At 44.0% G+C, this 15,691-nt stretch overlaps 1 protein-coding gene across 1 annotated transcript in view; it reads left to right on the top strand.

Annotated features, from left to right (window-relative positions):
- LOC116988958 (general transcription factor II-I repeat domain-containing protein 1) overlaps positions 1–15,691 on the top strand; it is a 124,068-nt gene that overhangs the window by 85,728 nt on the left and 22,649 nt on the right. Inside the window, 6 exon segments of the mRNA XM_033046018.1 lie at positions 429–521; positions 2,158–2,241; positions 6,040–6,194; positions 6,196–6,224; positions 10,972–11,000; positions 15,065–15,112. Of these exon segments, the coding sequence (XP_032901909.1) occupies positions 429–521; positions 2,158–2,241; positions 6,040–6,194; positions 6,196–6,224; positions 10,972–11,000; positions 15,065–15,112 (438 nt within the window).

The raw sequence follows: 15,691 nt of genomic DNA, 5'->3' as shown, positions 1-15,691 counted from the left end.
ACACCTCACGAGATCCGGCAGGCAGATGACGTTGGCGTTATCAAGCCTTTTAAGGCGGAGAATATATAGCGCAGGAGTAGAAATGCAGCTCACTGGTCAAAGCCTGCCTTTGTGCTTGGTCGAGTCTCCTCCCATTCCTCTCGTCTGACCCAGTTTCCATTCGTCACAACCCTCCTCCCCCCCCCCTCCTCCCCCACATACGTCATTTGACTTCTCCTTGAAATCAGAGAGTCAAGAGTGTTTTATTGTCATGTGTCCCAGACAGAACAATGAAATTCTTACTTGCAGCAGCACAAGACAATATGCAAGCATGGTACTCTGTAAACACACACACACACACACACACACGCAGGCGGGTGCTGGAGTGGGAGGATTACCAATTCTTCAGCTGCACCTTCATTCTAATGTCACTTTGTTTCTTGTATTAGAAATACCAGACAAAGCAACAGTGAAGCACGTGACAAACTCAGATGGAAATAAATCAAACAATTCCCTTAATATCATTGAAGTGACGATCCCAGGTAAGAAAAAAGAATTCACCTTGTGCCTTGGTGAGCTGCTGGGTGCTTATTGCTGATGGTTAGCGGTGTAACATAATCACAGGGAATCAACACAGCTGCAGTACTGCCGCAGAGAATATAAAGCACTATCCATTATCAAGGGGCGTGGACTTTAAGTGGAAGACGGTCTCATTTCCAGGATACTGGTGGATTGCCTTCACTCCAGCACTTATTCTGGGAGCAGAAAGCAGCAACAGCACTCTCTGACCTAGAAATACATTTGTGCTATTCCAACAAAAATACACTGTGTGTTCCAACTCGAATTAACCCAGAGAAGCATGATTTCGGCAAATTTCTACGTGTATAAGATCCTGTCAGCGAAAAAATAATTTTGAGGGGATTTTTTATTTCTCTTGACCTTACCTCTGGAGAAGACTCGTCCAAGCAATGACGGTTCTGAAGCAATAATTCATTCAATCTGCCCGATTCCCCTTTGCAGCCCCTTTGTATTTTGATCACGGCTCACATTCTCACATAGTTTTACTGTATCAGCACATTTGGGACTCGGCCACCAATCCACACAGTATCCCACTAGTCACAGACAGCCAACCTGAGGGGGACCTAGTTCATTCTACATTTTATTTTCTATCTGTGAGCCAACTCTCAATTCATGTTATAACGAATGAAAGCAAAACGTGCCGTAAAATGCACAGCAGATCCGGGCAGTGTCCGCAGAAAGAGAAACAGAGTAATCGTCTCATCAATCAGAACTTGGAAAGAGAAATATTCAGTTAGAAGTAAATTACAAGGAGAATGAGAGTGAGAGATGTACAAAATGTATTGAAAGCCTTCTTAGATCAGTGGAACACATTGTGCTGAAACTGATACAGCGAAACCAAATAACAGTGTGTTATGAATCCAGTGACTGAATTTTAGACTTTAGAGATACAGCTCAGAAACAGGCTCTTTGCCAACCAGCGATCACCTCGTGCACTAACACTATCTTACACACAAGGGCCAACTTATAATTTTACCGAAGCCAATTAGCCTACTTAGGAATGTCTTAGGAATGTGGGAGGAAACCGGAGCATCTGGAGAAATCCCATGCGGTTATAGAGAGAATGTACAAACTCCGCGCAGACAGCAGCTGAAGTCAGGATCAAATCTGGATCTCTGACACTGTAAGGCCACCTCTACAACTGTGCCACCTTGAAAATCCCTTTAAAATGAGAAGAGCTCATTCTAGTCTGATGTTTGAAGATAAGGTTGCCTACAATGGCAACAAATTATTAAAGGGCCCCTAGGGTCACTATCCTGTGCATTCAGACCAACTGCAAATGCTCACACCAACACCCATGGAGTGAGCAACACCCATGGAGTCTGAAGAAGGGTTTCGGCCCGAAACGTCGCCTATTTCCTTCGCTCCATAGATGCTGCTGCACCCGCTGAGTTTCCCCAGCAATTTTGTGTACCTTCGATATTCCAGCATCTGCAGTTCCTTTTTGAACACAACACCCATGGAATGTTCCCTGTGAAGATCTTGGGATCTTGCCATGTGATATCTGTAAAGGCAAACAAAAATGGTTGCCATCTCTCATGGCCACAATAATGTGAAATCTGAAGCCCAGCTCAATTTTTGTGATTTTGTTATTTGCAGAAAATTATGATGCAAAGCTGACCAGGGTAGACATTGCCAACAATCTACGTGAACAAGTACAGGACCTGTTCAACCGGAAATATGGTAATTTCAATTGCTCTACTGTGCAGCATTTAGAATGTAATCAGAGCAAGGATGAAAGAATGGGTCGACTGGGTTTGCATTCACTGGAGTTTAGAAGGATGAGAGGATATCATGTAGAAAGATATCAAATTCTTAAATGATTGGACAGGCTAGACGCAGGAAAATGTTTCCCCATGTTGGGGGAGTCCAGAACCAGAGGTCACAATTTAAGAATAAGGGGTGGGCCAGTTAGGACTGAGATGAGGAAAAACATTTTCACCCAGAGAGTTGTGAATCTGTGGAATTCTCTGCCACTGAAGGTAGTGGAGGCCAATTCACTGGATGTTTTCAAGAGAGAGTTAGATATAGCTCTTAGGGCTGATGGAATCAAGGGATATGGGAAGAAAGCAGGAATGGGGTACTGATTTTGGATGATCAGCCATGATCATATTGAATGGCTCAAAGGGCCGAATGGCCTACTCCCGCACCTATTTTCTATGTTGCCATTGTGTATTGGTGCAAACCTGTGTGAGTCGGCTGCCTGCCACCATGTTCCATGGGAAACTTGTCTCTTTCTCCGCTGAAAATGAATAGCAAAGACTGGAAATCTGTAGAGTCAGTTCAGACCCATCTGGGGAAAGCACCAGGGCTTTTGTATTGTGTTGGGCAGGTGGTTGGGTGCATGGGGAATTTAATTTTCTGTTTTACCTAAGAAGTCTTTGACGTCAAGCAAACCAGCCCATGGCCATTGCAACAGCTTTAGGCTTCTCTAGACAAGAAAACTATAATATACCCCAATTGGACTGGAATATGTCTCCCACTTAAGAACGTAAACACGGGGAGGGTTAGCTGGAGAACATGAGAGGAAACCCAGGGCAGTACAGCAAGGATAGCTATCTGTCCACTGCCCCTTATGGCAAGTGGCAACATCAATCCTCCATCACTGGTTTACAAGGCAGCTCGATCTGTGTGGTCAGAAGCCATGTACTGTATCCCAGTTTTACTTGCTATTCTGTTCATGAACGGCTTTATATTGTTTGAGATGCGTAAGTTGTGGGATTTGGTGAGGGTCTTGGTCACCATAATCACTTCATTGATAGATCATTCTTGAATGAGACGATCAGTTGGGACCACAGTTCCAAAACTTCAACCCTTCGCCTGTTCAGGGTGTAACAGAATAGGGCAGAGGTGTGGGCAATGTCAGGTGGGAAGTATCAATTTGGACAACTGCTGCACCTATTGTCTATTGTGAACCAGTAGCTCTATCAGCTGTACCACTGTGCCGCCCGAACAGTGTTCAATGGTCATGTAATGCCTGTTTACTGTGAGGAATTCTTGCACTGTTTCCTATACTATCAGCCTAGGTATGAGCAGTAACTACAGACCCAGGAACCCAGGCCAGCACCGCACAGTGTCGCAATTGCTAAACACTGACTTGATTTACGTAATTGCATTTTTATCTGAATTAGAGGGTCAAGAGTTCAAGTTCACTCAGGGATCTGAGCACATAATCTTGGCTGCAGTATATAGTAGCCTTGTACAATGAGATTCTATTTTTAAAATAAAGGCATAAAAGATGTCATAGGACTGAGTGATGAATCAACATCTAATTCTCATGTTGAGTGGAATTATTTGTCTTGTGGTCAATTGAACATTAAGTGCCTGCACATCGAGATTAACTTATTGCCTTTATTGCAGTTATTTCCGATTTCACTAATTCCAAAGCAGACTCTTGTCAGGGATCTATAATCAGACCAGGTCTGTTATCCACAAAGCTTAGCACCTGTTTTATGCAGTTACCAGAGTGTACTCTGATCAAATGTTTCCCTTTCCAAAAGTTGTCCTTTATGATAATTCCGGTATTTATATCCCTTTAACATCTGCCAACCCCTACTGTGCAGTGTCTACCATTCAGTGGTGGCCAGTGCTCTGTTTTTTGCTGTGGCCTGTTGGGGAGATGGCGCCCGCATAGCGGACAAAAACAGACTGGACAAGCTAATCAGGAAGGCCGGCTCAGTGGTCGGGGCTGAGCAACGAACGGTCCAGCAGGTGGCAGAGGCCAGAACTCTGAACAAACTGGGTTCAATAATGACCAACCCCACTCACCCACTCCATGCCCTGAAGGTGATCAAGAGCAGCATCTTCAGTCAGAGGCTGATTGCACCAATGTGCAAAACTGAGAGACATAGGAAGTCCTGTTTACCAGCTGCTATAAGGTTATATAATGCGCATAAATAACTGCACTTTTTTTTAATTAATTGTATTTTAACTTGTATTTTAACTTGTATTTTAACTTGTTAAGTATGGAAGCCATTTGAGGAAATGTGTGGTGTTATGTCTGTCTTGAAGCTGTCGTGGCACTGTAATTTCCTGTAAAGGATTATTAAAGGTATAATCAATCAATAGTCCGTTCAGTGAAAACACCGACGAGAATACTTTAAATATTTTTTCTTTCACCTAGGTGACCTTGCTTCTCTGTCCTGTTCTGGGAAGCTCTCCCAGCACAATCACAGAGAAACATGTGCTCAAACAAAGGAGTTAGCATATATATATATATGATTAATACAGTGGGAGGTAACTCACAAAGGGGGATAATTCAAGACCAATTCTAGACAGTATCACATGGGATAATCTTTCCACCCATGACAATCATACACAGCATAATACATCTTAGCCAATCACAATAGCATCAAACATCACATGTTTTACAAGAATGATGATGTCACAGTAAGAAAAGTGAAATTTAACTCCAAACAGAATACTTAAACCTTAGTCCTAGAGTATCCCCAATTCTACATATTCTCATTTGGAGAATCAATTTCGTACTTGAAAGTTGACACAGTGAAGTACAAATATTGGGCCAATATCTCAGAGACAGATGATTACCATGGCATCTTCTGCACGAGCACCATTGCAATCATTTCCTAGCCTAACAATATTTCCAGCAGTATTTAGATCACATTTCTTTGATTTAAATCTTTTCTACCAATTCTAAGTTCTGTGTCTGTGCACAGATTATTTTGAGGATACATCAGTCATAGAGTTTTCGAGAGATACAACATGGAAACACACCCTTTGGTCCGCAGAGTCTGCACTGGCTATCAATCAATGACCTATTTATTTTAATCCTATATTGGCTCCAGTTTTATTCTCCCCACATTCACATCAACTTCCCCAACTCGCCTACCTCTCTCCAACACATAGGGGAAATCTAGAGTGCCCAATTAACCAGCAGCCTCCCACGTCTTTGGGGTGTGGGAGGAAACCAGAGCAGCCGGAAGAAACCCACCCAGTTATCGGGAGGACGTTCAAACTTCACACAAAACAGGACACAAGGTCGAAACCGAACCCAGGTCTCTGGAGCAGTGAGGGAGCAGCTTCACAAACTGTCGTGCTTTGTTTTGTAGTGAATGAGAATTATCATAAGGTCATGTTATAGGAGCAGAATTAGGCCATTCGGCCCATTAAGACTACTCCGCTCATGGCTGATCTATCTCTCTCTCCTAACCCCATTCTCCTGCCTTCTCCCGATAACCCTCCCCCCCCGACACCCTTACTAATCAAGAATCAATCTATATCTGCCTTGAAAATATCCATTGACGTGGCCTCCACAGCCTTCTGTGGCAAAGAACTCTACAGATTCACCACCCTCTGACGAAATGATCTGTGGAGAATTGCTTTGCTGCTACTCCTGACTTTGGTTACTCTCCATTTGGGAAAATTATGCTCTTGTAGTTTCTGACAATCCTGTTGACTCATGCGCTCGATGAAGCAGAAACACAAACTGGAGTTAAGGTTGCACTTATCGTTTTTACACAGGTGAAGCTTTGGGTATAAAGTACCCTGTTCAAGTTCCATATAAGAGAATCAAAAGCAACCCAGGCTCAGTTATAATCGAGGGGCTTCCACCTGGCATTCCGTTCCGAAAACCCTGTACGTTTGGATCCCAGAACTTGGAGAGAATCTTGGCCGTAGGCTGACAAAATCAAGTTCACTATAACCAGGTAATACCAACTGCTACCTATGACATTGTGAGTAACCAAGCCGTAGCAACATAAAGCTATAAGTAATCACATGATGGCAACTGGGAACTGTAAGTAGATATATTACCGCGTGATATTAATGAACCAGTTGATAAAATGGGAGTTGTAATTAGGTAATGCGTCTGCTGGTTAATAATGAAATAGCCATAATGAAAAGAACAAAGAAGTGTAGATAGACACAAAAAGCTGGAATTACTCAGTGGGACAAGCAGCATCTCTGGAGAGAAGGAATGGGTGAAAGAAGATAAGTGTAATAGGTTGGTGGAAGTGAGAAGCTCCAAACACTACTTACTGGCAGCATGGGAGCAGTAAGTAAACAGGTTTTAAAAAAAACCCACTGATTAATCCGTTTATGGATCCAGCAGATCTAATTAACCAGATAACAGCAATTGAAGGTTGTGAGTAATTAGTGAACAGGATTGGTGTCTGTGAATAATCAAGTGTCTATATCAGATCAGGTTTGAGTGCATGTGTATATGTTCCATATGTTGCCAGATGGCTGGGAGAATGGTAAGGATAGCAGCCATGTTGTGGTGAAAACAAAAGCCTGATTCATGGAAGGGCAAGGCTGGGTGTTGAGTACGTGTGTGGAACGTCACCCATTCCTTCTCTCCAGAGATGCTGCCTGTTCCGCTGAGTTACTCCAGCTTTTTGTGTCCATCTTCAGTTAAAACAGATTCTCTGGTGTTTTGAGCGATGGAGCTTGTGTGCGTTACGCAGGCAACCAGACGGTATTACTGTGTTTAAACAAGTAATAAAACATGCTTCTTGTTGTCAAGGGGGGGGAGTGGGAGGAGATAAAATTGTTTGTTGTCATGCAAACTTGTCATTGGCCCGCCAGGGAATTTGTGTCTCCCCCCCCACCCCCCATGTTTTATAAGCGATTTACTATGGCTGCCAATGCCCCAAGCCGTCTGTCCCCGCGGCCAGTGTGGGGGGGGGGGGTGAATCACTCGGTGTGGGTGTCAGGGGGGTGAATCATCCTGTGTGTGGATCGGGGTCTGGGGGTCAGGGGGGTGAATCACCCTGGTGTGGGGGTTTGAGGTCCGATGGTGGTGCATCGCAGTCGGGGACTCTGGGTGGGCGGAGGGACCAGCCTGTCCCACACCTCAGTTCCACCCGGCCCCGTGTGTGTGTGCGCGGGGGCTGCCAACGCACAGCCTGTAACAGTGCGGCCACACGGGGGAGACGAAGCGGAGGGCGGCCGTGGCCGTGGGAGAGTGGGGGCTGTCCCGAGGGATGCGCTTCTTTGGCCGCTTACAACTTTCTGCTCAGGTTCAGAGTGCCCTGTCATCTATGGATTGTGTGGGGAAATGACCCTCACCCTCCCGTCTCCATCAGCCAATGATGTGATGGACAAGGGGGTCTGGACCAATCGCTGACAAGTCCCGGCAACGTCATGTCCGTTATTTGACTTTTCGGCAGAGCGGCCTTTCGTTGAGTTGGCTTGTAGGTGACGCAGCCTTTCGGTGAGTTGCCGTTTCAGCATAGCGGCCTATCGGCAAGTTTGCTTTTAGGCGTCCAACCCTTTCGGTTAGTTGGCATTTCGGCTTTGTTTCCGTTCAGTTATTTGGCTTCCACTTCTTTTCTTCGGCTTCTAGTTCTTCGAGGCCACATCAGGGTACCGTTGAGTATTCTTGGTGCAAGGTGTTCAGCAAAGGTGCTGGGCGGTAGGGAGTCATCACTGCTACAGAGAGAATATCCTTGAGATGTCCTCTCCCCACCGAAAAATGCACATGGTGATAATTGGAGTTCTAGGTGGTGGCCATACACCAGAATCACCGTTGGCACCCACCATTGCATCAGTCCGGGACATCACAAAGGATGCAATTGAATTTTCGGGTATTGATAAGCTAAAGATAAGAGGAAAATAGGATTGACTAGAAGGATCGTTTACATAAGAGGGAATCTTCTGAAGGCAAATAGGTATGGAATGTGAAGAAAGATGGGACAAATGAAGGTGAAATTAAACCTGCTCGTAGAGATGGGGGCTGTGACTGGAATGCTAAACTTGCATTGGTCTTTGGTGTGGAAAAGGATGGTATCAGAATCTCAGCAGAAAGGAAGGTGGTAATGATGCTGGATGAGGTGAACGTCATCGAGGAACTACCACGAGCTTAAAGTAACGTGGCACAGCTGGTACAGCAGCTTCCTCACAGCGCCAGAGAACCGGGTTCATTCCTGATCTTGGGTGCTGTCTTTGTGGAGTTTGCACTTTCTCCCTGTGACCTTGTGGGTTTTTTCCCACATCCCAAAGACGTGGGCATTTGTAGTTTAATTGGTCTCTGTAAATTGCCCCTGGTGTGCAGGGAGTGGATGAGAAAGTGGGAAAACAGAACTAGTGTGAAAGGGTGATCGATGGTGGGTGTGGACTTAATGGGTCAAAAGGCCTGTTTCCATGCTGTATCTCTGTAAACTAAACTAAACAAGTCACAGTGCTAAAATGACATGTTCGTGGATGCTGGGAGAAGCATTGGTAGAGATCGGAGAAAGGTTTGTGTAATCTTCCAGTCATAGTACATAGGAGTTGCCAAAGATCTGGAAAATGTAACATTCTGTTCAAATAAGAGTTAATGGGTATGCCAGGCAACTGTAGACCATGCAGTTTAATCTCAGTGGCGTTGAAGCTTGAAAAACCATAACCCCAGGAGAAAAGAGATGAATGGGCACCTGGTGAAGTTTGGGTTAATAAAGGAGGGCCTGCACAGATTTTTCAAGACAAATCATGTCTGACCATTCTGATTGAATATTTTTCACGAGGCCGCAGTGAAAGATGACAAAGGGAGGCAGCAGATGTTCTATATCTACATTTTCAGAAGACTAATGTGAGAAAGAAAAACTAGACCCATAGCCAGTAAACAACATGGATAGGAAATTGGCCTTGAGACAAAAACAGTCATGGGAAATGGTTGCTTTTTTATACTGGAGTATGGTTGACTTGGTGACCCCACTGCTTTTGACACATTTTGGTGGCTTGGATATGGGTATACTGGGTAGAAATTTGAAATTTGCATAGCACGCAAAACTTGGTGTGATTTAAAAAAGAATGAGAGGACAATAATACAGAATTCAAGAGAACCCAGATGGGGGAACAAAGCAGACCAATGGCAGATTAAATTTGATGCAATGAAGCATGAAGATTTTTTTAGTTTGGCGGTATAGCATGGAAACAGGCCATTCAGCCCACCGAGTCCAGGCTGATCTTTGATCACACATTCACACTGGTTGTATATTATCTGACCTTCTCATCCACATCCAACACAGTTGAGCCAATTATACAGAGGCCAATTAACCTACAAATCCACTGGTCTTTGGGATTTGGGTGGAAACCCACACAGTCACAGGTTGAACATGCAATCTCCACACAAGCAGTACCCAAGGTCAAAGACAAATCCGGGTCTCTGCCGTTGTGAGGCAGCAGCTCTACCAGCTGCACCACCACTGTGTTACTCCAAAGTGATACATGGGCAGAGAACATGGAAATACTACATAGATAAATCGTACAGTGCCGAAGGGTGTGCAAGAACAGAAGTGGCTGAGCCAATACATATTTAAACGTGGCAGGGCCTATTGAGGGAGCCGTTAGTAAAGCAAGCAAGGTCAAGGAATACTTGAAGAATAAGCATAGAGAGCAGGAACAAGAAGATGTTGGTGAGCTTTACTAAATACTGGTTAGTTCATAACAGTAGTATTATGTTTAGATTTGACCCCCATACCTGGGGAATGCTATGAAGATCCTGGAGAGGGTGCAGATAAAGATTGAATCGAATAGTTCCAGGGATGGGGATTGTAGGCTGGCGTGACAGGGGTTGTCGTTTGGAACAAAAATAATTCAACTGAGATTTGACAGGGGATCATATCAGGCTTAAAGTATGAGGGAAGATGTTCCCATTAGTGAGCAGCTCAAGTACCGTACAGATTCAGATTGATGGGCAAAAGATACAGCAAGGTTATGAGGGAAAGCAGATCTCTGAATGGTGATGACAGCAAAGTCAATCAGAGGTGTCACACGAGAACTGGAAGTGGACGTGAAAAAAAAGAGCTACAGGAAAAATGATGGGTCCTCATTAGATAATTCGATGAATCTAGTCCCCCGTACCATGAAGGTTCTATATTTCATTCTTTATAAGATCATGTGATAGGAGTTGGATTAGGCCATTCGGCCCATCAGGTCTACTCTGCCATTCAATCATGGCTGATCTATCTCTCCCTCCTAACCCCATTCTCCTGCCTTTGCCACATAACCCCTGGCATCTGTACTAATCAAGAATTTATCTATGTCTGCCTTAAATATATCCACTGACTTTGCTTCCACAGCCTTCTGTGGCAAAGAATTCCACATTCACCACCCTCTGATTAAAGAAATTCCTCCTCATCTCCCTCCTAAAAGAACGTCCTTTAATTCTGAGGCTCTGAATGACCTCTAGTACTCGACTCTCCCACTAGTGGAAACATCCTCTCCACATCCTTTTGCTGGTACCTGGGTTCAAACCCAATGTTAATAATAACGTCTTATCCACTGTTGTGTATCCCCACCGACATATGAATTGTAAGTAATGCCAAAGCAAGTGTACAGAGATATTACATGTGCTATATTCATAATTGGTTTGTTTTCTGAGTTTTGCTCCTTTAAATTGATTTGAATGATATTTTATTCTGAAGCATAGTTCTGTGGGTTTCTTGAACTTGTGCTTTTGTCATTTTACAGGCCTTTCCAAGGACTCATCCCCAAACCTGGTAAGGATATCGTCAATGCTCCAAAATCATTATTTACGCACTCTCTTCCTTCCGTTTAAAATCTGGAGGGTGGTGGTGAATTAATCCCATCCCCCGCACCAATCTCTTGGGTCTTGTGATGGAAGGACTTCCTTGGTGTTCAGGGATAGGAACACGCCAGGATTTAACATGGTGCCTACTTGCCCTCTTTCTTCGATACAGACTCTTTCCAGCTGCAAGCAGGGAAACATTGGGGGAATACTGCAGTTTCAGAATTCCCAAAGACCCAGAATGTATTCCTGGCACTTGAAGCTTCCCCTTTTGCAACCCAAATAACATTCACCATGTATCTTTCTCAAACAGAAAGGAAGAGGGAGCAGGCAGCCCATCTGCTCTTTCGATTATCTTACGGTATAACCCTAGATGTGGACTGACCCTGCACTCTCCATTCTTTGAGCGAGAAAAATTTTCAACTGTGCCTAAGTCATAAGTGATAGGAGTAGTATTAGACCAATCGGCCCATCATGTCTACTCCACCATTCAATTTTGGCTGATCTATCTCTCCCTCCTAACCCCATTCTCCTGCCTTCTCCCCATAACCTCTGACATCCATACTAGTGAAGAATCTATGTGTCTCTTCCTTAAAAATATCCACTGACTTGGCCTCCACAGCCTTCTGTGGCAAAGAATTCCATAGATTCATCACCCTCTATCTAAAGAAAAATTTCCTAATCTCCTTCCTAAAATAATGTCCTTTAATTCTGACTTTAGTCCTAGACTTTCCCACTAGTGGGAACATCCTCTCCACATCCACTCTATCCAAGCCTTTCACTATTCTGTATGTTTGAACGAGGTCCCCACATGTGCAAAAAGGACAAACGTTGGAGAAAACCAACATTGGCCAAGAGAGGTGAAGGTGGGGCAAAGCCTGGTGGGTGATAGGTGGATACAGGTGAGGGGAGGCGATTAGCAGGTGGGTGGAGTAAGTGACAAAGGCTAGGAGTGGAAAGGAGAATAATGGGTGCAAGGTGAGGAGAGCAGAGGGTGGATGAAATGTAAAGCAGGAGGGAGGGAGGGATGTGGTTGGAAGGGGACAGAGAGGAGGGGAAATAGGGTGCATAAAGGAGAAATGTGGGACTCTGGAATGGGAGATATGCGTCTGAGGAGGGGGAAAAGAGCAGTGACTAGGGTGGTGGGAGAAATGTGTGTGTTGGGTTGGAGGGGGCAAGGGAAGGAGAATTGCGATGGGGGTAGAACATGAAATTAGGGAATTAAGTAAAATAATTCCTGCCTCAACATGTGCGACATCTCTGGCCATTGGGATTTGGCCTGGCATGCAATGGTACTGCACCTTTCTGCCCCAAAGTGGTGAGACGCCTCAGATCTCTTTCCCACTGAGGAGAACTATTCAATGTAGAATGTGGTTAAGGAAACAAATAAGTTGCAGGATCTATCCTCGCAGAAGCGCACAACAAACTAAATGTGTGCATACACATATACGCAGGCACGCGCACGCATAGCTGACATATACAGCTGTAATTCAAACAGTGGTTTGTTTACTGAAAGCTGCTGCTGCATTTATGCACTGGTCACAAAACGTCCATTCATGTGACCAGGCTTTATGGTGCAAGCTAGTATTTTGGCTCGTGCCTTAAAGCAACTATTGTTAGCAACTTGTAAGCACAAGGAACTGCCAATGCTTGTTTACAATTTAAAAAAACCCCACTATGTGCTAGAGTCAGGCAGCATCTCTGAAAGACATGGATAGGCAATGCTTCGGGGCTGGATCCTTCTTGAGACTAATTGTAGAAAGGAGTGGGGGAAGCTGAGAAAAGAGATGTTCGGAGCCGGCAGTGTGGACATCCCTGGCATGGAAGTGGGCCTGGAACCCAGCTCAGTAGACAAGCCTGGCCTGCTGGAGTCAGTGGCCCCAGACTGCAAGCGGCTGGTGACCAGGTAAGCATCTTCAAAGTCAATGGTCCCAGCCTATCTCAGCTTTCTCAGGTTATCTCGATAGTTACTGTCACATCTATTAGAGGTACAACACCATTCTAAAGGGCCTGTCCCACTTTCACAACCTAATTCACGACCTCTGCCGAGTTTGCCCTTGACTCATACTCGCAGCATGGTCATCACGAGGTCGTAGGTAGGTCGTAGCAGGCCGTGATGCTAGTCGTAGGTACTCCTGGCATCAAGTAGGTCGGGGCGTTTTCCTAGCATGATGAAAAATGCCCACGAGTAAAAAAGGTTGTGAATTAGGTCGTGAAAGTGGGACTGGCCCTTTAACAATCTTATATGTTTCAATAAGATCCCCTCTTATCCTTCTAAACTCCAGAGTATACAAGCCCAGCCGCTCCACTCTCTCAGCATATGACAGTCCCGCGATCCCAGGAATTAACCTAGCAAGAATGTCCTTCCTCAAATTAGGGGACCAAAACTGCACACTCAGTCATAGAACAAAACACGCACGATTTCTATGCCGAAAATTATGTCAGGGTATATTAATCCTTTATACCTGCACATGCATGACATCCCTCCATTCCCTACATATCAATGTGCCTATTTAAACCCTCTTAAATGCCACTATTGCATCTGCCTCCACCATCATCCCTGGCAGTGTGTTCCAGTCACCTACCTAAAAATCTCACCCCACACATTTCCTTTAAACTTTCCCCCTTCTGACTTTAACTTTGTATTTCTTATTTCCACCCTCTCTATCCTATCTATGCCACTCATGATTGTATATACTTCTATTCGGTCTCCCCTCGATCTCCAGTGTTCCAGAGAAAAAAATCAAAATTTCTCCTTGTAGCTAATACTCTGTAATCCAGGCAGCATCCTGGTCAATCTTGGCTGCACCCTCTCCAAAGCCTCCACATTTGTCCGATAATGGAATGACCAGAACTGCACACAGCTCCAAGTGTGGCCTGACCAACGTTTTATAAAGCTGCAACATGATATCCTGACTCTTAAATTCAATGTCCTGACCAATGAAGGCAAGCACACCATAGACCTTCTTTTCCAGTCTATCCACTTCTACTGCTACTTTCAGGGAGCTATGGACTTAGACCCCAAGATCCTACAGTATATCATTGTTTTGTCACTCAGGTAATCAAATCCCAAAGACTACTCCAGTTCTTGAACCTTTTGGTACCAGGAATGAGTTCTCAACTCTGAAGTGTACTGTTGTATGTAATTATGTTTCACCCTAGTCCAGTCCGTTCTCTGGAGTGGGGTTTGTCCACATGATATTATTTCCACTTTGACCCATGTTTTACCTCAGCCCATATCACTCTCTTGTCCCAGATATAGTGATTACATTCTGAGGCAACTGACATCGAAGACTGTGTAGAACATGTAGAAGTGTTGCTTCTACATCAACCAGACTGGGAGATTTCTTGTGTCACTGAAAGCTCGTAACTTAAATTATTCAAATTGCTTGCCTTAGTTGAGTGTTCTTACAGGGAGCATTGCTCCTGAAGGTAGAAGGTCGTACCTACGATACGATATGGTAGAACTTCATTTATCCCAGGAGAGAAATTGATCTGCCAATAGTCATAAAAACACAAAATATATGAAACAGCACAAAATACAGTACCTCAGGGAAGGTGAATTAAAAAAATCAACTCAACTTTATCAGGTGATAATAACTTGGATAGACCAATGGACCATCCAAACAGCGCCACTTTAAAAATGATTGACAATTTCCAGGAAGGTAATATTCAGATGAGACAGATGCTCTTAATGTATATTTACATGAAAGTTTAATAAATGGATAGGCTCCTGATAACCAAAATAATGTAGCGCATAATAAAGATCACTTTTTTTAAAGAAAAGCAGTGCTGGAGGAACTCAGCAGGTCAGGCAACATCTGTGGAGGAAATGAACAGGACAATGATCAGTCTGAAGAAGGGTCCTGGCCTGAAACGTCATCTGTCCATTTCCTCCACAGATGTCGCCTGAACTCTTCATTCGGCACGTGGCGTTTTGCTCAATATTCCAACATCTGCAGTTCCTTGTGTCTCCAAAGTTCATTGTTTTATTTTTTTATAGCTGATTTTCTCTCTGTTCTCTCTTCATCCCAGCACCCAGGCGAATAACATCACTGGAAAAAGCATATGCTGCTTTACAGGGTAAGCTTTCTAGTCCATACACTGTGCCCTCAACAATTGCTAGTGGATTTGTACAAGTTACATTTAAATTAATAAACTTTATTTCGGACTCAAGGTCCAGACAAGGGACAACATTACATAAAAATACATTGCATATTAAAAACATCATAAAATACATATAAAATCTTAGAATATCACATAAAAGCATCATAAATTATATATTTAAAAAAAAACACAATGCATGAATTAAAATCCAGAATAAAAAAGAATGATCAATGTCCTGCAACAAGACAGCGATACCAGTGTCTCCACAACTGTAATTCGTAGCGTGTAGTGCTAAACCTTATGTTTGACATGGCCACAATAATTACATTTTTAGAGTCATTTATCCTGCAAATGAATTTATACATGTGATTTCTTAGGATAGCTTCTAAAGTACTGACTCCTGCAGCCACAAACATATTACTAGCACTACACCATCTAGGTTGCCTTAGCAGTGTTCTCATGGCATCGTTATATGCCACCTTTAGTCTCTGTAAACTTGTCTTTCCGTAGTTAGACCACAGGTGCGCAGTGTAGAGTGGTGTGCAGTATGCTCTA

This window comes from Amblyraja radiata, chromosome 28 (genome assembly GCF_010909765.2).
Source record: "Amblyraja radiata isolate CabotCenter1 chromosome 28, sAmbRad1.1.pri, whole genome shotgun sequence".
In the NCBI taxonomy this organism is placed as follows: Eukaryota; Metazoa; Chordata; class Chondrichthyes; order Rajiformes; family Rajidae; genus Amblyraja; species Amblyraja radiata.
The sequence above is the reverse complement of the archived record's forward strand: the minus strand, read 5'-3'. Positions and strand labels throughout refer to the sequence as shown.